Source organism: Chamaea fasciata, unplaced genomic scaffold (genome assembly GCF_029207755.1).
Source record: "Chamaea fasciata isolate MVZ Bird 193981 ecotype frontalis unplaced genomic scaffold, bChaFas1.0.hap1 SCAF_5, whole genome shotgun sequence".
Lineage (NCBI taxonomy): Eukaryota > Metazoa > Chordata > Aves > Passeriformes > Sylviidae > Chamaea > Chamaea fasciata.
Window position 1 is genome coordinate 12,401,682 of NW_027094090.1, and position 21,706 is coordinate 12,423,387.

The 21,706-nt window shown below is 39.6% G+C and overlaps 1 protein-coding gene across 3 annotated transcripts in view; it reads right to left on the reverse strand.

Moving 5' to 3' along the window:
* Positions 1 to 21,706, reverse strand: part of SLC26A5 (solute carrier family 26 member 5) — a 33,104-nt gene that overhangs the window by 7,872 nt on the left and 3,526 nt on the right. For all 3 annotated transcript variants that reach the window (XR_010720747.1, XM_066182836.1, XM_066182835.1), the window contains exons 2-12: positions 13,518 to 13,731; positions 11,692 to 11,831; positions 8,458 to 8,568; positions 7,715 to 7,896; positions 7,037 to 7,201; positions 5,478 to 5,630; positions 4,165 to 4,247; positions 3,923 to 4,070; positions 2,082 to 2,195; positions 1,694 to 1,771; positions 493 to 588 (exon numbers count right to left, since the gene is read on the reverse strand). Coding sequence is in view for 2 of the 3 variants with exons in the window: in XM_066182836.1 (XP_066038933.1) it covers positions 493 to 588; positions 1,694 to 1,771; positions 2,082 to 2,195; positions 3,923 to 4,070; positions 4,165 to 4,247; positions 5,478 to 5,630; positions 7,037 to 7,201; positions 7,715 to 7,896; positions 8,458 to 8,568; positions 11,692 to 11,831; positions 13,518 to 13,672 (1,425 nt within the window). In the remaining variant the exon portion in view is untranslated. The remainder of the gene's footprint in view (positions 1 to 492; positions 589 to 1,693; positions 1,772 to 2,081; positions 2,196 to 3,922; positions 4,071 to 4,164; positions 4,248 to 5,477; positions 5,631 to 7,036; positions 7,202 to 7,714; positions 7,897 to 8,457; positions 8,569 to 11,691; positions 11,832 to 13,517; positions 13,732 to 21,706) is intronic.

Consider the following 21,706-nt stretch of genomic DNA (forward strand, 5'->3'; position numbering starts at 1 on the left):
TTAAAAAAAACCCAACCAACTCAAGGCTCACAAGTAGCTCTAACTCAGTTCCATCAGCCAGTTCATCCAGGAGAGAAATGCCACCAAAACGTCCCCTCCAGTACACTCTTAGCTCTGGCCCACTCCAGACAGGTGTTTGGTTTGTCTTAGAAGATGGCAAATACCTTCAAGTGGTTTTCTTTGTTACTCTGTTTTCAAATTCTTTTCAGACATTCCCACAGCCTTCAATGCAGTTCCTATAGCAAAACTTCCAGAGCTTTGCTTTTACTGCAACCAAACTACTTCTGGCCCGAGTTACGAGATTGTTGAGCAACAACAAAAATATTCTCGTCTCCAACAGATCACTCTCCCAGAGTACTTACAGCTCTCTGTCTTATGTTCATGGCCAATACAACGCTAAACTTTAACTCCTTGGTAAGCTTCTATGCCGTTTGGGGGATAGCAATGAATTTAATATAGTAAAATATATGCACTGAGCTGTGCAATACTCACCAGCTCAATCTTACTGGTTCTCCAGAAGTGCATGATATCTCCAAACTGTTTAAACATCCCCTTCAGGTTCACCATGACAATTGCAGCTAGCACTGTCTAAGAACATTACAAAAATGCAATTTTCAGAAGCAAAATAAACCCAATGCCAAGTAAGAACTTCAAAGAATCACAAGTAACTACTTCTGTGCTTTATAACTGATTTAAGTCCACCAAACAGATGTTCTATTTAAAAACCCATGACTTTTCAGGTAGTTCAGTGGACATGTGCTTTTACTGCAGCTGCAGAAATGGCAAACCAGTTCAGTTCAGTTTAATTTACTCTTTCCTAGCAAAAGGAATTACATGCTCCTACACTTCCTGTTGCTACACTTACAGTACCTGAAGCAGAAGACTATAATCTTAAATTGATGTTTCTCTACAACATACTGAAACAATTCCTGCAACAGTCATATAGTTGTAACCCAAGGTCCAACTCCTATAACAAGAAACAGGAATTGTGCATCGTCCTTTGCACATCACCAGAAACAGATTTTTTTTTTAAAGTCAGAAATATACTTACTCACATAAATATTTTTTATACAAATGAGTATAAATAGCAGCAAACCCAACTCATTATGCTGAGCCATTATCCAGCCCCAGCCTTCTACCACCAAGATGGGACTTTCTTTTTATATTTTAACATCAACCCAGATTTCCTATGCTGCAATCAAATTTGGCCAGCAGGACCAGGGTAGTGATTGTCCCCCTGTACTCGGTATTTCTTCATGTAAATTTTTGTCAAGAATTGACAAGGCTACCCAGAAACTGATTGAGTCACCATCCCTGGAGATACTTAAAGCAAGTAGATGTGGCACTTAGGGACATGATTAATTCAGTGGTGGCCTTGGCAGTGCTGAGTTAACAGCTGGACTCAATGATCTTAAAAGTCTTTTCCAACCTAAACGGTTCTAAAGGGAAATTGCTTGAAGGTATTCTTATATTCTAAAGACAGAGTCCGGGATATCCAATACTGCATGCTGGATCGTTCAAAACATTATTTATTTCTAGGCTAATTTACAGCAAAAATGCATACAAAATTTAAAGGTTTCTGGATCAAAGCCTAACTGCTGTTTACTAACTCTCCCACAACGTCAAGTTTTAGCAATACTCACGGGCCTCTGTTAACAGTTAATGCAATGCCTAATATGCAAAACTCCCTTACCTGTGGAAGTGGTTCAAAAAGATATCCAATAACCACGATTACCAACAGAACCATAACTGCAGCAAGTGCACCTGCAACCTGAACAAAAAAAAGCCAGAGATTTTCTAGAAGTGTCCCCAAGGGGAAATATCACTGATTAGCTAACCCCTTGTGCTTTCAGCAAGGCTGGTTGTTCAAATGACTTTTGATTCCTTCCATTCAGTTCACCCATTTTGCCTATCATGCCACTTTCCATCCTGACCCAGTCTGGATTTGAAACATGAGAAACTCCAGTTATTTCTTCTGGCCCAGGCAGAGAAATACAGCCATCTAGATAAGCTTCAGAATTTAGTTTTGGAGCTCCAAAGAGTAAACTTCGTTTGGCTCAGGATTTGGATATTCTACACACCTGAGTTCTTCCACCAGTGCTTTCCTGGACGAGACTCCGAGACATTGAGCACGTGACTGAAAAGGTTTGGAAAAATGACCCCACAGAGTTGCATATTCCCAAGGCAATAAGTTCCTGTGTTAAATAATAGAGCAAAAAAGGCCAAAGGCAGTTATACTTAGCAGGTGTACCAAGCTGGAACTATCCACAGACATTAGCAACCACATCTTATTTACAGTGCTTTCTAGCAACTTCATTGTAGAGAATAAGCAACCTAATTGTAGCTGATACTTGTAGTTCTCACACATGCACAAGTTGATGCATGTTAAATCATCTGTTAAATGAAGTCTCTGATGAAATGCTTGAGACATTTCCCATCCCTAAGTGTTACAAGAATTAATCAGACTGAAAGCTAAAATGAATGACAGCACTGCTTGTTTTAAGGATATTTTCATCTTGGGAATAATTTGAATTTTAACCCTGAATATACATGGAAAATGTTTTCTCATGTCAACACCATTCTTTGCTTCCCACCCTATGTGTTTAAAACCATGAGCAGCCCTGTCTGTGTTCCCATGAGTGGTAATCCATTGCTGTACATGAAAAAACCAGTGAGTGTCCACTGCTTCCTCAGGAAGATCCCACATGACAACTGCTCCCATGAGTGAGATCAAGTTCCATCTACCTCAGTACTGCGTTTCTGATGCCTAAGAAATGATTTGCTTGTTAATGAAGCCTCCCCAGACCACTCTGCATCTTGCTCTTTGTAACTGAGTGATTTGAGTCATACATTTCCAATAATTCTCGAAGAGTTTTACTCTTTTCGCTTGTACAATCCTTTTTGGATTCATTTAAACACTTGGCATGCACTGCTACTGTGACAAGGAGTTCTACAGTTTAACACCCAGGTGAAGCAGCATCTGGCACCTCCTGAGGAAAAGATTTAGATGCTTAATTCGGGTCAGCAATTATTATGTTTAAGGTAAATAGAGCCAATTACATTCGTGCAGCTACAGCTTTGTCCTCTTCTCTCTTTGGGTAACAGAGCACAATGACATGAAGGATGAGATTCACCTGAGCAGACGTAAAACTCTGCAGGTAAACTTCATTTACCCTCAGCAGAAGGCAATCATATTGATAAGGGGAGGAACAGCTGCTCTGTGCTGTGTCAGATGTGTGCTCTAGGAGATGTGTTACAGCACAGGAACTCTGTCTCCCTTGATACCAGAATGATATCAACCAGTAATCCAATTGAAATATTGATTCTAAATTGCACAGGAAGGCCAGAGTAGGTGAGGAGGACATACCATTTTCATTTTAGGGAATCCTAAACACAGTCCTTATCACTCAAATCATGCTCAGGCTGCTAAATACAGACAGGGCCAATTGCTGCCCCAGAAAATGACAAGTTGCCCATTTGCAATGGGCAGGAATAGAAAGAAACTATAAAACATAATTGGAATTTTTAAACTCTAGACAAGAGTTCTTTGACACATAAGGTACTGTATTTATCACATTGGACCTCTATGCTTTGCTCTATTACAGAATGCAGAGAAAATGTAGCTGCTTATCAGGATAGTATGACCAAGTAATGTCTGTCCCAAAAATTAATGTTCATGTGTATGTCCAAGTATAGCAGAAGCAGGTTTCCCAAAATGAAGATTAAAGTGAAACCGATTATTTCAATACAGCCAGAAGATGAACTTAAACTAACTCCTGGTCTTTAAATATGTAGGCTGTCAAAAATCTGTTCTGATTCCACTACTGAAAAAACCCCTCATTTTTGCCAATATCACACTACTTTAACGATGTAACAAAGGTGTTACTGAGAATTTTCAACCAAACAAGCCCGCTGCTTTTACCTGATTCCCATCGATGGTATAACCATGCTTAATGGCAAAGATCTTGGCCATTGATACAGCCATTGAAAATCCAACTATTGCTATTGCTACTGCATCCATAAATATTGCTGGGATTAGCTGAATCTCAGGAACTGCTGGTGCACGTAACCTTGGAGATGAAATTAATGTTTACAAATTAATATGATAAGAACTATATGCAATACAGAAAAGGCAGAGTCTTAATAAGAATGTATCATCCCTACCCTTGAGGAATATTCCCAACAACATCCACTTTGTATGACTCATTCAGATTCATTCCAGCTGAAACTCCTGTGCCAATAATGACCTAGAAATCCACAAACACATTTGTAAACATTATCGAAAAAGAGATAAAGCCACCTGAAGAGATATAAAGGTTAGCTGACTATGATTAATACACACAAGGGGTTACATTTATTTGTCAACCAGTTTTCTATGAGTCAGGGGCTAAAAAAGCAGACAAAAAGGAGGAAATAGCATGATTTTCCCTTCATAATGTCCAGCTCATCCTGATTTTATAGTTTTTATTGTAAACAGTTAAATGGAACATGCTATGGTATGATATGAATCACTGAAATTCCCTTTGCCCAAGCCAAGCTCAGGCAAAATAGTGTATTGGAAAAATTAAATGCAAGGACACTCCTGCCTGTGTGCACTGGCTTATTTGCATGTGCATAGCCTGTTACCTGTAAGGAGAACTGATGCAACAGCAAAGAGAGGAGCATTGCTTTGCTATTGCCTATCAAAAAATACCCTATTGTACCATACCCCTCATCTCTCACCAGCATCCCTTTTCTTTGTTCCTTCTATCTAGATTGTGCCCATAGCTTCAATTATTCCTTTTCTTGACTCCATTATGTGCAGTTTTTTTGATGGCTGTAGTAATCGGAGAACTCATTTTTAAATCAAATCACTTTTAAAGGCAAAAGGTTGTCTGAGCTGTAGGCTTTGTGTGTATTATGATAGTCTGTTTTATACAGGTATTTTAGAATAGTCGTTTGCAACAGAATCAGTGCTGCAGTCACTTAGCAGTTTCAGAAACACAGAAAGAAGTAGTAAATCCTGATGGTTCCTGCTCTTCTTTCTGTTACTGCATTTCAAAAAGCAAGCAAGCCTGCAGAACCTCTGAACAGGCATTTGTAAGCACCTTCCTTCAGGAAAGGGTTCTGAGCTCTTGGACTCCAAGTGGGAAATGCCACTCAAGACACTCTGCACTGTCTTGCAGAGAATCAGTCAGGTGCTCAAACTCCTGGACAGAGAGGGTTTTATAACACATATATATCTACCCATTGCTATAGGAGACTGGAAGGTGTTTAAAATGTTTTTCAATTCTTCTTTGTGACTTTATGCTTTCCATATGGACATTCCAGTTCTTAATTTTAAGAGAATACAAACCTTCGATTGGATTGAGGTTCAAATGAATTATGTTAAATGGAAGTTACTCTCAAGCTCAGTAAGATAAGATAGAATATGAGATAGTTTCTACAGCTTTAGAATAGCTACATAATTTAGCTGTAGAATTTCCTAACTGGCTTACCACAATGATCTCCATAGGAATAGGAACTGGGAGCTTCTTCTTAAACCGGAGATTGATTTCCTTGCCAATCAGCAATAGAACAATGCACGTTGATCCAACAATCAATGCAGCAATATTGGTTGTTGTTATTTTTGAAAGCACGGCAGCTAGGCTCTGTAACATACCAGAAGCATCACAATTATTCTTAAAAAATAGAATCTTCACAGAGATTTGCCACAAAAGAGCAAATTATACATTGCTTTTCAGCTGTGGTTTCATTCTAAATTTATAACCACAGTGAATGAGGGCCTCACCAAAATACCCATTCCTCCTACAAAACACAGAAGACTAGAGTATCTCAGCGAGAGAAATGCACTTGAATCATTTACAATATCAGTGCTCCTTAAAGGGGGCAAAAATCAGGACAAAAAACTTTAATGGGGTAAAAAGCCTAAACTAAACCATATTCCTCAGCATCAACATTTTCACACATATTCCTCAGTGGCAGCTACCTGAAAGCAATAAATGCAAACTCCTTCTAATACCTTCAAATATTCTTTGGCACGTCACGCTTATTTAGAGCTGCATTAACTATTCTAAAGCAATAAAGCTGCTGATAGAACTATTGAGGTTGCTATAACAATATGGTTAAATAACAGTGATCCTGCAATGCTGCTGAACTGGCCGTTATTCCAAATAACCTTTTAATTGAAAATGCTTACTAAAAGGGTGTTAGGAAAAAACCCGCTAGTTTTTCTACACAAGTTGCTAGAGGGTAAATAATTCCCCATTCTGATTATTCCTCCTTCTTCCACTGCATTAAAATAAATAAATAACCTCTGGAGAGGTCTTTGAAAGAAGACGAACATACTCTTCTTAATGCAGATTGAAAATTGCAACAACTGTCAGGATGTTATACATTCAAGATGTCCTGGTAGTACGCATCTTGAATTTATAACTTCCCTTCTATTTGTTTGGCAATTAGTATGACCGGTTCCCAGATCAATGAACTGAACAGCAAATTTCAAATAATCATTAATGCAGACTTGTTTCCAAAAGGTTTGTTATATTTGCACAAACGTACAAAAGATTCCCACAAAGTTTTTTCTATAGCCTCCATGTAGATGAAATCCTGAAGCTTCATTATTGCTGAGGCATCAATCTGGTCAAAAGCTCATGTTTTCACAGACATCTCAGATCTTCCGTTTTTTTCCACTTAAGAGTGGAAAGATTCTGAGAGTAACATTTCCTAGCTTTGCAGAACATGCCTGATTTACAGTGAAGCATTTCAGGAGCACATTTTCCCCCAGTGTACAAGAGACTTGCTTCAATGAACAGTTAACTGTTCATATTACGAAACTGCATTCAGCAGAACCCCAAAATCCATCTCAGACCATGCAGATCTTGGGCTGCACTTTCAGATAGTCATACATTGCTACGGCACTTGAAGACCTCATACCCAGTGTTCAGTACTGAAGATTATTCTACTTGGTGCCAAATAATACATAAAAACAGGAAAAAGCTTAGGAACTAGATCCAGACTACACAGAATTTTCATGTTAATAAGTGTAGTTACTCACATATACAACTGAGAGGGGTCCACTGTACCGGCTAGTCTTGATGCCAAGAAGGTATTTTAACTGGGAAACAAAGACATGGACTGCAGCTGCAGTGGTAAATCCTCGCACCAGAGGCTCTGTTAGATAGATGGCCACAAATCCAAATCGAAGGAAACCTAAACACAACTAATGAAAAAGAGAAGTGTCAACCATGTGACTCCCACTATAGTCTAGATATAGCACAACCTCATCCCTCTCCTCAATGCCCAAGACAGATCAGAAAAATCTGAACTTGGCTTTTCTAAAGCCAGTTCAGAAGCACCATCAATGCACACCATCTTCCATGCCACTAGCAGGTCCAGTGTGAGATATGGGTATGTATGTATGTATGTATGCATGCATTATTTGTATGCATTTACGGACAGATCAGAGAACATCAGTTGAATTTTCCTGATTGGATAGGAAAAAACGAAAAGAGGGAAGATCCCATTTTTTTTCCAGTCTAGCTAAGGTGCCAGATAAATTCCTGCCTCCAATGCATCCATCCCCAGTTCTGTTATGTGGCTGCCAGAAAGCAGCCTGTGCCCTACACAGAGCAGTGCAGAAGCACAAGTCTGGTTCCAGGGGATCCACCGTGACCCAGCACCCCCTGCAAGTCCAGCAGCAGAGCTGCCCTTACAGCAAACCGTGAGCACATACCTGGATAAGTCCTGAAAGAAAGGCGAGGGCCACAGCTACCTGCACCCTCTTGGTATCCCTAGCACTGTAATATTCAAGGGCATCTGTAGTATTAGTAGAATTAGAGTCCAGAGAAATCATTCCATCAGGCACTTCTCTCACAGCAACGCCACCAACCATCATACTAACCACAGCAAAGGTGCCTGAAATAAGAGGGAGAGGAAAGTAATTGATTAAAATCCTGGCAAGGTTTTTCTTTTAGGAGTGGTTCTTATTGATATATGTAGAATTAAACTAAAATAAGAGTTTTCTACCTTAATAATGTATTTTTTAGTCCCCAAATCTGCTCCAGTACTCAGCACCATTAAAGCCACTTAGATGGTGAACGTACACATCTGCAGTAGGTAAACACCATCTTTTTTTTTTTTTTTTGATCTCAGTTTCTATTTTGCAAATTAAAGATTCATCCTGGCCACAAAGACAGCTGACTGCAGCAATGAAATCATAGTTCAGGAGTTTGCAGCACACATTTCTAAATCTAATCTGATACAAGATGCTCTTCTACTGCTTCCAAAGTAAAATGGATAAACTAACAATAAAAAGTACTGGTTATGTTCCACACATTTGCGTTTCTCCTATGCACTTAAATTTGAATTCACAGAAAACAATTACACTTTCTCTCTCTCCAATTTTATTTTTTACAGCTTTATTAAACACCCCCCACATACATACACACAGAGTTTCAGTTACCCATACAGATATACCTATTGATATGTGCCTGGAGGTTCCAAAAAAAGTATATAGAAAAACAGGATAAAATGAAGAATATAGGCCAAATACTGGGGGAACAGCTGCCAGCAAAGCATAGGCTAAACCTAGAAAACAGACACAAATATGTATGTTAAGTAAACAACAAAAACAAACCACGTGAAGCAAAGGGATTTAAGCCTACTAAAACGGAACACACCCAATAGGAAATCTAGAGACTTGTCCCAGGTTTAAAAAACAGATCTCTCAATGAAGTCTTTAAAATGTGTAATACTATAGGGCAATGCCTAGAAACATGATGGGTTGAGTCAGGAAACCAAAGTCTCTAATTACAGGCACTGCAGGTGTGTGTGTGTTTGTGTGTACACATGTGTACCTGTTTTCCTTCTGTGGGTGGAAGCACTCCTTAAAGGCCAACAAATGCCTTTCCTTGCTTTTGTTTTCATCTGCAGGAAAATCTAGTTAGAAACACCCAAACCCTCATAACAAGTGGGACACATTTGACTTTCTCTTCCTTTTCTCATCAGACATGGTGTTCATGGCAACCTATAACTGACTAAACACCTTCCTCCTCCCTCACCCTAGAATGACTGGGATGACATAACAGTTTCCGTTTCCACAAAACATGCTTCAAAATGTAAAATAACAAGAGAATCATTTCTGACAACCTGTAAGGTCACAGCTTATACAACCTGGTATTCTTCCCAAAACAAAGTCCTTTTTGTCATCAAGACCTGTCCAGTTCCATGCAGTGGAATGCAATCCACATAGTTCCTATCTGTAGTGCGGGCTGGCAAGCAAAACTGTGGACCTGTGGGGGAACAGCACTAAGGGACACCAGGGAAGAACATCTCCCACCCTCTGTGTGACTCAGGGTGTGCTTATCATGGGACCAGGCTCACAAGCAAGTGGTGTACACCATGTGATATGGCACATAACTGTCCCAAGCAGCTCCAGCCAAAACAATAGCTCTACACAGCTTGTGTTCATGAGAATTGACACCAGAACAGAACAAATGGGCCTCAAGGAGAAAACACTGCCTTGGCTTCGTTCTGCACTCTCACAAGCTGGTAACACCTGTGTGTTCTTGCTACACTTGGGCAGACTGGTCCAAGTAAGGGGGAAAAACCTCAGTGGGTCAGTGCAAATTCCAAACAGAAGCAACGGTTCACCAACCATGGAGAGCCAGTGATGCTCGAAAACATCTCTCCCTAATGATTTAAATTGGGAGACAAAGCATCACATTACAAAAAAAAAGAGCTAAACCAAAGGATCTTCTGTGCCATCCAAGTGCTCCTGTGCAGTGCAGTAACTCAATGGGCCTTGTTCTACCGCTAAGCAATATCTGAGTCCTAACCAAAAATTCATATTCTCACCAAAACTGGACTGATGGTATTGTTTATTGTCTTGCTCTAATGAGCATTTCATTAAGTACTTGTGAAACTCATCCCACAGATCTTCTCTCACCGAAGGGGTACCTCTGCTAACACCGGCAAACACCCTGTACTGTAACACCCTGGCCTTTAATATGATGATGAACTTAACAGTACAAGTAACCAAACTGAAAATCAGTGTTCAAAACTGGGAGGGTGGGTCGATGTGAAGTTCCTAACCTGAATACCCTTTTACTCCTTTTCATTTGTACTGGCATTTTTAGAGACTGCCAGTGCCAAGGAAATAAAGAGATATTGACTTGATAGGAGGCCATGGTTTAAACACCGTGGTCATTGTAGTTCTGCCTGGAATGATTCCCAGGCTTTTCTGAACTCATGCTTGTTATAATTACATCCATTCCAGAAAAATGAAAGTTCAACTTTTGTGTTTTTAGAAAGGGAAAGATTAGGAGCAGTTTAAGGGCATGTTGACAGTTGCCAAATGAATAGTGTTTACTTTAAAAGAGACTCACAAAATTAAGTATAAAGTTCACTGCTGACCACTGAAATTTTAGTGTTCTTTCGGGTCATGACATAAATTATGTTTCAGTATACAACTGGCAATGTTTGTGTCTAGTATATGACAGATATGCCTGAGAGTTAATCACATTAGCTATTAGTTTAAGATAAGCTGATGCTTCCATGTGTGGAAGAAAAAAATAACCTTAATCATAAAACTTACACAAACCCAGGAAGATTCAGAAATAAAGAAATGATCTGCACAGACTAAGTTAGGGTATTTAATTATTTTAATGGGTTAACACCTGCTAAAATCTTGGATTTACAGATGAATTTTTCAGACCTGCTTCAGCCTAGAGTGGAACAAATGAGGTGCAAATATGAAATTAGTAAACAGAGAAGTAAACTTATATATGCTTAATTACATCTCCCTCTGGACAGGGCTCTGCACAAATCAAAGAATTTCCTTGACTTCAAGACCTCCCAGAAAAATCTGTGGAGACTTTGACAGCCATTGTGAAGCTGCCATTCCCAGAGCAGTGGGCACCCCATAATGATATTGCTGTAGAAGTGCTGTTACTTTCTAACCTCCTAACACTTTTGAAACTGTTAACAGTAAGTGCCGGTCTAAACAAAAGATTCTACTGGTCCATTCACCAAGAGCTGAACAGAATAGTGAACACTGGCTTTGTCTGTCTCCCAGAGCCTGCTCCTGTTTCAGGACTGGGCTCCACTTAGGGTGACAATTCCAAATAGTTTAACAGAAATTTCCATAGAGTTTCAGTGTTGCTACAGATGGTACTTCTGATTTATTTCCACCATGTAAATCACTGCCCACTACTATGGTTCCAGCGTAAACTGGTGAGTTCCAGCATTAGGGATCAGTCTGTGAATTCTTGCATGTTCTTCTCTGGTTAAATTTAGTTTGGTTACTTTGTCCCAGTTGCTCTCTGAAACATAATGTCTATAAGTCTGTTAGATACTGCTACCCTCCGCAGGAAATTAGCCACGACTTTCAGGACAACGAGATCAGTAAATAATATGGTGCATTCAGCAAAAGTTTAGCCGTGCACTTAAACTGTGAAAAGCTGGTCTGCCGTTGAGGGCTGTGGATTCTGATTAAAGAGGGAGCTTTTTTCAGAGTTAGGTGCATATCACTGACTTGCACTTTTAAAGGAATCATCATTCTGGGCTGGTCTGCAGAGTCCATACTGATCTCCACACAGTCCTGAGATACACATCCTGTTCTTAGCACCTGTTTCAGGATGCCAAGCACTGACATAAAAGCACTCACAGAAAAAGCAAAGAAGAGATAATTAAATCCAGAGGCACACTCACCTTGAGGAAGCTGCATGACCCCAGTGCTTATACCTGAGATAATGTCTCCCAGTAAGTATTCCTTCACTGGGTAACGAGGAAGCCATTTTAAAATTGGCAAGAAACTGTAAAGATGAGACTTGGCTTTCTTAGAAGAACAACTGGAAATACAAAGCAGAAAGTAAGTCATACACTTGCAGGTGACAATCAGGTTTCAAAAATTCTCTTTTATCCCTATACAGGAAAACAGCTCCTTTACAGGCAGGCTCAGACTCCTGATGACAGTAATTTCTGGACACGCTTAAGCACAAACAACTATGCCTCCAGTTAATTTAGCCCTTAATCACATGTTAGTGCTGTTCACAAACCTTACGGAACTAGAGAAGAGAACAAAAATCTTGTGATGCTGGAGGGGGAAGTACAACTGTTCCACAATTGAGTGGTCACACAACACCTTTTCTGAGATCACTCCTAGTAAAATCCCCTGAGCATAACTTGATTCCTGAGAGTGGTTTTCACTCATCAGAGTACTTCACAGTGCTTTTTCCCATTTACTAGTTCCATGCTTTATACTTTTTTGATCATAACATAATATATTGTTATGCTTTAAAAATGCCAAATCTATTAATTTAACCAGTACTTATTACTATCACTACCAGTACTGATAGAACAACTTTCAGGATGTTTGAGGATATAACCCTTCTTCACTCAGAAAGGAAAGGCACTGAAGCCAGCAGCACTGACCCTTGTGGCTCTTGGCACAGCTATTAACCTTTTGAAACCCTGACTCATGACAAATGAATAGAGCCAGGAAACACGTATCTCTATCCAGTACTGCCTTGCATCATACCTTGATTGTACTGTGGTAAGTTTAACCTTGACTAAAAATGTAACACAGGGATTGTATAAATGCTTTTCTGTGTAGGGGAATTGCAAGAGAATTGCAGAGATTTGCTAGCATTTCTGAACTGCACAGTGAAGAAGCTTGTTGCCACAAGTGACAATCATCCACACTTCTTCATGGTTAAGTAGACTGTATCACAAGAAGGAGGATTTTGATCCACTTTTTTTTTCATTCAGGACAGATAAGTTTTCTGAGGTAGAATTAGGTGTCTTTACCATTGAAGTAATTTCATAAACCAAAGCAAACTTCCACAAATTTCCAAATGTCAAATCACGTGAACAGGAATATTTTATAGAAAGGCAATTTTGTTGTCCTGCAGAACAAGGTTTGAGAAAGAAATGGAAAAAACTCTGCAAATGAAGCATGGATAAATATAAAGCTAATGAGAACTTAATTAGAACTTCAATCCCCTGGTACCACAGAGCAAGAGAAGCATGGTTAAAGACATTTCACATCCAACCAGACACTTAAGATTCCAAGGCAATTAATTAAAAGCTAGAGAATACCTTTAGTAAGTTCTTATTAGACCAATAATTTAGATTTCTACACAGCTATCACACTTCTCCATTCTTCTGTGAAAGGATCATGTGAAGTACAAATTTGGCCATAAGTATTTCTACATAAAAAGGAGAGATATTTTTCTGGGTCTTATGAATTCATGCCACATGATTTGACTTATACTTCACATCCTTTTGCTGCATATTTCCCTTTTGCACTTTGATGGAGGCAATTCAACTAATTTATCCATCATTTTCTAATATGGTTATACATTAACATTAAAAGCACATACACAGCTTCTTTCCAATCTTGCTGGGAAGTAAGAGTAGAATTAGTGGTTTTATCTTTTAGGTTTCTTTGAAGAGATTACCAGCTAAGTGCATGAATCAACTAAGAATGATAATATTTGCAAGCAATAAAACAAAGATAAGACAAAAACCCCTACCGACAAGAATGTGCAATCTTCTGCCCTAAAGTCTGAGGGTTTTTCTGTTGCCTGTGCAGCTGTCCTTGCAGGAGCTCCTGGTTGTATATTGGTCTCTGCACACAATACCTCTGGCTTTGCTCAGGACATACTTCTTGTTCTTGAGCATGTTCCATAGTTGATCCCACAGAGCAGCAGTGAAGGAGGAACAGCTTCACAGTCTCCACCGAAAAGCCTGGTGGCAGAAAAAATAAGTTTGATTTCCTTTTTAACTTCAGATTTGGCATTTCCTTTCAAATAAAGTATTTTGACAAGCTAGAGACAAGAACTGTGATTGGAGTCTAATTAAATAGTCTGTAACAGCAGTAAGAAAATAAATCTGACTCAGTCTTTAGTATGTGCAAGCTATTAATTTATGCTTCTCCTGTGTAATTAAAGCTTTTTCATTAATTACTTTGTAAATAAGAGCTGAAACAAACTTATAAGGTTGTATTCATGCTTATCTGGATTTCCCTTCAGTTTTTAAAGAATATGTCACTGTAGGAGGAAGATTCCTTTATTGCTGTGTTACTTCCTGCTTACTCACAAACTGGCATGTCCATTTTCAAAAGACAGACTTTAACACCAAGAAACCCACTTCTTTCTTCCAGACTGTCTGTTGCTTCCTGCATCCATCCACCGGCCTTCCCCTCTATTCCAGAAGCTTCTTTCTCCAAACAGCATCTCAAGGATACACAATTCACTACTTTCAAACAGTTATTATTTCAATGGATGTGCCACTTACTGCCACTCTCAATCTGCACTGACTAAAACAGGAATTGGGAGATGTGCCCAATTTTAAAAATAGCCAGAAGGTCTGTAAAGATCTATTTGTCTTTCTGATTCAGTGCCACAAACATGTTCAAAAGACACTCTGCTAATTCCACTGCCCCATGTTTGCTGCTTTCAGAAATATTGGGCAAGAAACTCAACTCCCAGTTCTGAGCAAAGTGACAGGGCTGCTATGTCGTTAGGCAGAGATGCTGGCTAGTGCCACATTCGATGACAGGACGTGAGTGCAGTGGGAAACAGAGCCATCGTTGTGAACAAGGCCTTGGGCTCAAGTCCAGCAAGTCACATAAGCATGTGTTTGCCTTCAACCAATGGTGCTAACCCAGGGGTGTTCCGTTTTTAGCTGTACATCAATAGTTTTCTGGGAAAGGCTTACCACACAGAAATTAAACAAATTGCTACCTAAACATCAGACAAAGCTAGCCATGATTGGTCCAACAGTCTGATTCAGCAAGTACAGTCAGATCATCAGCAAAATACCAATACTGCTATCTATGCCTTTACTCTGATGAAAGTGCTGGAATTTTCCACTCAGGTCTTGGTAATCTCTATTTCCTAGAACTGGCACAGCCTAGCATCTCATACTTTCCCTACACTGTCAGCCACAACAGGATATTTTTACTAAAATTGTAGTTTTTTATTTACGGCATGCTCTAGATTGACTTCAGCTTTATCAGGTGAAATAAAGGTGATCCTGCTTGAGCAGGGAGGTTGTAATCTACGATTCTCAGAAGTCTCTTCAAGCCTCAACTATCCTGGGACTCCATAATGGTCCCTTATGTCATTATTCAGATAGAATCTATCTTTTCCAGTAATTAATTGATGTGTTCTGGCAACACCGGCCTTATCTACAAATTAAGAAGCAATTTTAATCAGTCCTAAACAGAAAATCCACTCAAATCAGAACAAAAACTGCAGCTGGATAAAAAAAGATACAAACCAATTCAATTCAATGACTTGGTTTTGGCCAAACTTCTCCAATAAAATGAGAATGTGATATCAAATCATTTTTAGCGAAGGTTTAAAAAAAAAAAACACCCCGCCTTCTTTCTGCTACAAAGGACAGCAACACAAGACAGTGCCCTGCTAACCCCAAACAATTCAGATCCTGACTCACCACCTTTGAGTTCATTCAGCTTCAAGTGGCTTGTTTAATACACTGAAGAGCCACATGAGCTTGTAATGTAAATCTAGACCTGGAAAGGTGTGGAGGTGTCCTGTTCTGTAACATGCTTCAGCTCTTCCAGGTACTATGAGCATATACAGAACAACAGAAGTTCCATCCTGCCTCTGTTTTTCATGGCAGAATGAATTACACAAATGGTGTACTGGACTAAGTGAACAGGGCCCAACTCTAAGCCAGCTGTCCAGATAATGGCAAGTGTTGGTTTGGAATACTCTAGAGGTCACAACCCAGGTTTCACCATCAACCAGTTTGAAGGTGTTTCAACTGTAGATCGAATGTTTCTGATTCTGTTAAAATAAGGAAGTTACACTGCACTGAATCACAAGAACCAGCTAAAACAAAAGTAACTTGAGGGAGGATACAATAGGATCTTGTCTTTACCTTCACAGTGGATACAAGAACATGGAAAACAAATCACATGTCATTAAAAGGGATCCTAAATCTACCTAAAACTACTGCTGGATATATCACATTCTATTTTTCCATGTCATGTGACCAACTTCATCTTAACAGCCCTGCATAAGCATGTTCCCTAACGACAACCTAAAATACTAAGATGTAGATAATACAGTAACAATTAAAGTCTTTAATATCATCTCTCTCTTTTGCAAGAAGTACACAGTGAGTAAGATTGAGATGCTTGTCTTTAGGAGAGGTAATACATATTGTCCATAGAGTAGCAAAATAGTAACATTTCATGACTGGTTCAACTGTCTCTCCAAGTGTTTGCTGTATGACAAACTGCCAACACAGTTATCTAAGGCTCAGAAACTGAGTCTTGCCCTTCACTCCCAGAAGGCTTGAAGAAGAGTAAAAGCAAGGTACTGCCATTTTCATGAAAAGAAAGCTTACTGCTATCATTTCTGAAAACTCATAGACCTTTATACAGAGAAAGCAATGGTTGCTCTCCAACAACCTTTATACTTCATGGCAAGAATAAAAAGCTGTAAGAAATACCGCCATTAATCTTATCAGCCAGATAAGAGTTGAGTTGAAGCAGTTAAAACATGTATGCAAAAGACTTAAGAGATGGCAATTCTTTATCTGACTGATAAAGGCCTGTCTTATGTCTTGCCATTACCAAATTGAAGGTGTTAAAGAAAAAAAAGTGACGCAAACATGAATTTATAACTCTATCACTAATAAATTAGCACTTTCTCTTCCCAGTCTTAGGTGATAAAGACATCAAGCCGTCTCCACTGATTCTTGTAGAGGGCAATAATTTTGGATCCAAATCACATGAATCAGAGTGCAACCATAAAATTTATAGGGACAGAGATTTGACTGCTGTTCCTTAAGATTCAAAATACAATTATGTGGAGAAAAAAAGCATGGAGCTGGAGACATTAAGAATGGTGTACCATGTGACTCTTGCAGCTTTAATAGGCACTTTTGCTCCTAACGCGTATCTAACCCGAATGTGTCTAAACTGCCTAAGGAAATGGGGGAGTCAACAGCAAATCCATTGTCTTGCTGTTTAAAAGAGCAAAACCCCTTTCCTTTGGAAGCTAAGCACAAATTGCTTTAAGAACCAGAAAAGCACAGGTGGACAGTACTGTGTTACAGTGTGTCCTCTGCTAGAGAATTCCAAGTTTGATCACGAACTAAAAAGTCTACAAAATATTTTGTGTCTTCAAGCTTACAAATACAGGTGACTGCCATCAGCCAAAGGGCTGGTGGAAATACTGCCACTCATTGCAAAATATGTTCTCCCAAATGTATGCTGAAAGGCACAGTTACTGCAAGGTCTGTTCCTACTGCCTGAAGAGGCAAGACAAAACCAGGTGATTTTAGGAACCACACTGTGGCTCATTTCTTTCTTTCCTCTAGCCTCATTCCCCAGTGCCCTATGCCCTTCCACTTTTCACCCTGAAAGATCAAGTACAAAGTTGTTTTTAAAGTAAGCACAAAGGTGTAAAATGACTGGGTGGGGTCATAAGGAATGTGTTCTCCTAGTTGTATTGGACTGTTGTTATCATTCTCATTCCTCCTCCACTACTCCCATTAAATCCACTAACAACTAGATTTTTTTTAAACCTGAAGCCTTTATGTAAAATTTCATAAATTGAGAAGTAACTTGTGAAACAAACAAAATTTTCCTTGTGTAGGTCCTAATATAAGAAATGCACTCCAGGAGTGAACCTTTGGGAAAAAAGTAAATCAAGAACTTCAATTTCTATTGAAGCTTTTAGACAGGCAAAATTTCCACCCTACTCATTAGAAAGGTGAGATGGTTACATTAACTGTTTGGTTGTGTGATAAAGGCTTCTCCACACACCTACAGTGTTACTGACAACAACAGCAGGATGGAGAACCTGGATAATACCCTGTTGGGCTACTACCAGGGCCACCACATGAGCCATCAGCCTATCAAAAGCTCATCACCACCAGTCCAGAGTAGCATGCAAGGGTCACCTATGGGACCCTGGAAGTCCCTGCCAGCTCTGGGTGTGAAAAGCATCTGCCCACCTCTAAGAGTAGGAGAACTCAGGGGCAGCATGTGCACATGGAATGGTCTGCTCCAACAACTGGGCTGGGGCTACAGCCTTGAGGGGTTGTATGTCCAGCTCAGCTGGGGAGACTGGGATGAAGGAGCTACTAGGCAGCCTGTGTGAACCCGTGTGCTGGAGGGATCCACCTTGCAGATGTGTGATGTATCTCTACATATGTATATATATTCTAAGTACTGGACCTCCATTCTGCTTAGCTAGAGAGCAGAGGGGATGAAGCTGTCACTGTTCTCTCTCTGATATGCATGACTTGCCACGAACAAACGTAAGTATGTTGTGGATGTGTGTTCTCTGTGTGGGTGTGCTTATGGGAAACACATCTTCAGCCTTGGTACTGGTTGGATCTAGGGATATGGAGCAGCAGCCCCACTTTTCTCAGGCTGCTAAATTCAGCATGGTATCTTTTCCTCTAATGAACCTATCTCAGCCACTGAAAAGAGGATATTAATAACATTGAGCATAAAGATCCTTCTCTTAAAAATGCTAACAAATTAGACATATACGTGTGTATATATATATATAATAAGATTATGTAACTGGTAAGAGGTAATTTATATTACACGTTCTTTGCCAAAAAATACTTAAAGTCCCCAAAGGCTTACTCCATGGACTAATGAATTCATTAGTGTCTGAACAGTATCTCTTACCAACCAGTAATCCTATATTTGTTTTCATCAACAAAATATTTTAGGAACCTGTTATGATGATTGAGCTGTTTAATCCATTCACAAATCCCTGGAGCACTTTGAGCAGCAGAACACTGGTGTCCTTCCCTCTGAGATATAGATAAGAGATGACTTCTGTTTCCAGTGTAAACACATTGATGACCATGAGAACCCATGGCAATACGTTCATTCTTATTCCTGTTTTTTCTGACTTCAGTGACCTTGGATCCTAGTCTGCCATTCCCTTTCCCTTTGCCAAAAGCAGTAGCTAGAGATACTGGAATCAGTAAGTTAATCAGAATGGTACCATGGCTGATGATCCCTTTGTTGTGCTTAAGCCAACTGATAAGGACATACACCACCTCAGAGACAGGTAATCATTAGCCAGCTTCATTTTCCCAAGAAAGTTCACTGCCAAAAATTTTGCTGGAGCAGTTTTTATCATAAAGTTCCAGTCGATCAGAGGAGATAACATAAATCAAGGTCATGCATACACACCAAGCTAAGCCAGCATAATTTCTTTACTTCTTGTGATCTCAATCCACCAATGACCTCCAGCTGCTGGTTCATTTTTTCAGGCAAAGTGGAACATGCAGACAGCAAACAAGTGTCTGTGCAGAAAAAAATTACTTAATTCTGTGATCCACTTCCTTCTGCAGAGAAGCCACCAAAAGAATTCTCCCCTCTCTATCTGCTTCATCAACTCTTTACACACATCACTACCCTCTCAAGTGCTGTATCAAGTTAAAAATAAACAACAAAAAAATAGAAGGTTGTTATTTATAACCAAAATCATTTCAGTCATCATGTTTACAGTGCAAACCTCTCAAGTCACAGAGGAAACTGAAAGATAGCAAAACAGTGTGGTCAGAGGAAGAAATGACTGGGGTGCAGAGAGGGAAGAAGAGAGGGTGTAGAATGGGATTAAAATTTATATTCCAGTTCCGCTGTTGAAAACATGGCATAAAGTAACTACATTACTTAAGTAACATGAGGTTATGAAATGTACTCCAAGGATCCTCTACAAGGCTCTCTTTCTAACATATTCTGAAAGGATCTCTTCCTCTATAAAACAGCCAATGCCATGCTTGAAGAAATTCCTGAAGAACTGATCCTTCTGAAAGGCAACACAGAACTTCAGCATAGGGCAGCCCCTCCTTGGGAAAGCAGTAGTGCAAACTATTTCTCAAATCTGCACCTCTCTTCCTGATAGTTCTGAGAACTTCCCTATCCATGTTAAGATCTGCAAACATTTCATTCTGCTTTATAACACACATTTTCTGTGGTTTTCTTCTGCACAAGGTATCAAACCAATACTACATGAGCGGTAAGCAGAACATGACTTTAGATAAATCCTGTCCCTGTTTATGCAACCGTTGCTTGCTTAAGATATTATCTAAACAATATAATTCTCCTGACTCCTATGTACTTGACTGTTGATTCATGATCTGAAGGCGAATGCCAGACAGTGGGAATAACCTTCCTCAACACTTTGATGCCAAGGTTGCACTTAAAGGCCATGAGTGCACAGCAAACACAGGCCAATATTGCTTTTGCTTGAAATATTTTAAAACACACTGTGAGCAAAGAATGTGTAGAGAAGTTTCTCAAATAAGTATTTCACAGCAAACCTCTGCTTTATTTGCAGCTCACCTTATGGCTTCATACTTCTTCTGTGGTTGATGAAATTTTAATGTGAGACAGCCCCACATCTGTTCTTAATTGCACAAACAAAAAGACCAATCCTCAGAGCTGAAAACTTCTCCAAGTGACTCTTAAAGTGTGTTTGGCAGAACAACCCTGCATGAAGGGATTCCTGCAACAGCTACATTACAACAGGGTGTCTTGATGAAGGAACTGGAAGAGCAAGCAGGGTATGGGGCTGAGGATCATCAAATGAAATTAAGAAAGGTTCATTGAGTAATTTTCTGATGATTTCTTCCTGCAAGAACCTTCCTTCCTTTCTTTCTTTCTCGGGAACACATATGCAAAAGAAACAAATGTTGCCAGAAAGCAGAGAAAAAATAAAATCAGGCTCATTATAACTATGGTTAGTTAGACTCAGGTCACCTGTTCAGCTATATGAAGTACCAAAAAGATCATATATATTGATTTGAAACACGAAACTGGCAAATAAATAAAACTGGAATCATATAATACAGAACTGAAAACAGGCAAACAACAAGTACAGTGCAAAATTCCAAAAAGAAAAATGCAATGAACCAGAGGCAGTAGATAAAGAAAGAGTAAACCTGAAAGAAATTGCAAGGGCTTGGAAAACAATGCTATGTCAAAGCTGTGAAAGGATCCTGGTAAAGCAGGAGATGCAGGGTTGGATGCCAACCATGCTGAAGTGGTAAATGAACTCAGGTACAGCCTTTGCTGCTGTGAAGTTAAGGTAGCAGCAGGAAACTTACTGTATTTAGAGAAGACATTACAGTTGCCTGTATCTGTGAAAGATCTGTAGTTTAGTTCGTGATATGACTCTTCAGATTTGCCTGAGCTTAGCAGAGCTCTGTGAGAACAGGAATGGGCAGCTCCCTGTGGGCACCTCTGAGTACCAGCCCAAGTTTTCTCCTGCATGGGGTATGGATTTTTAAATTCTATTCCATGAAAACTAGGTAGAAATTTTGTAACCATTATCAGTTCAATCCTTAATTGAGCTCAGTTGACCTGTCCCTACTAAACCAAACTTCAACAAGGATGTTTCAAACAACAAACACAGCAATCTTTGATTTGGATTGGAAAATTCTGTATGTGCCTTAGAATCACAGAATGGTGGAAAGGACATTCAAGACCACCTAGTTCCAACCCCCTGCCATGGGTAGGGACACCTTCCACTAGACCAGGTTACTCAGAGCCCCACCCAACATGGGATGAGAGGTTTTCTGAGGAGTTCTCAAATCTCAGCCCTGCCTCAGAACCTGATTTCCATAAAATAAATTAAAGGAGCAATTTGATCTTTGCTCTAGCCCAGTCTGTGTGTCAGAATCTCAGATTTTCAATTAACAGATTAAA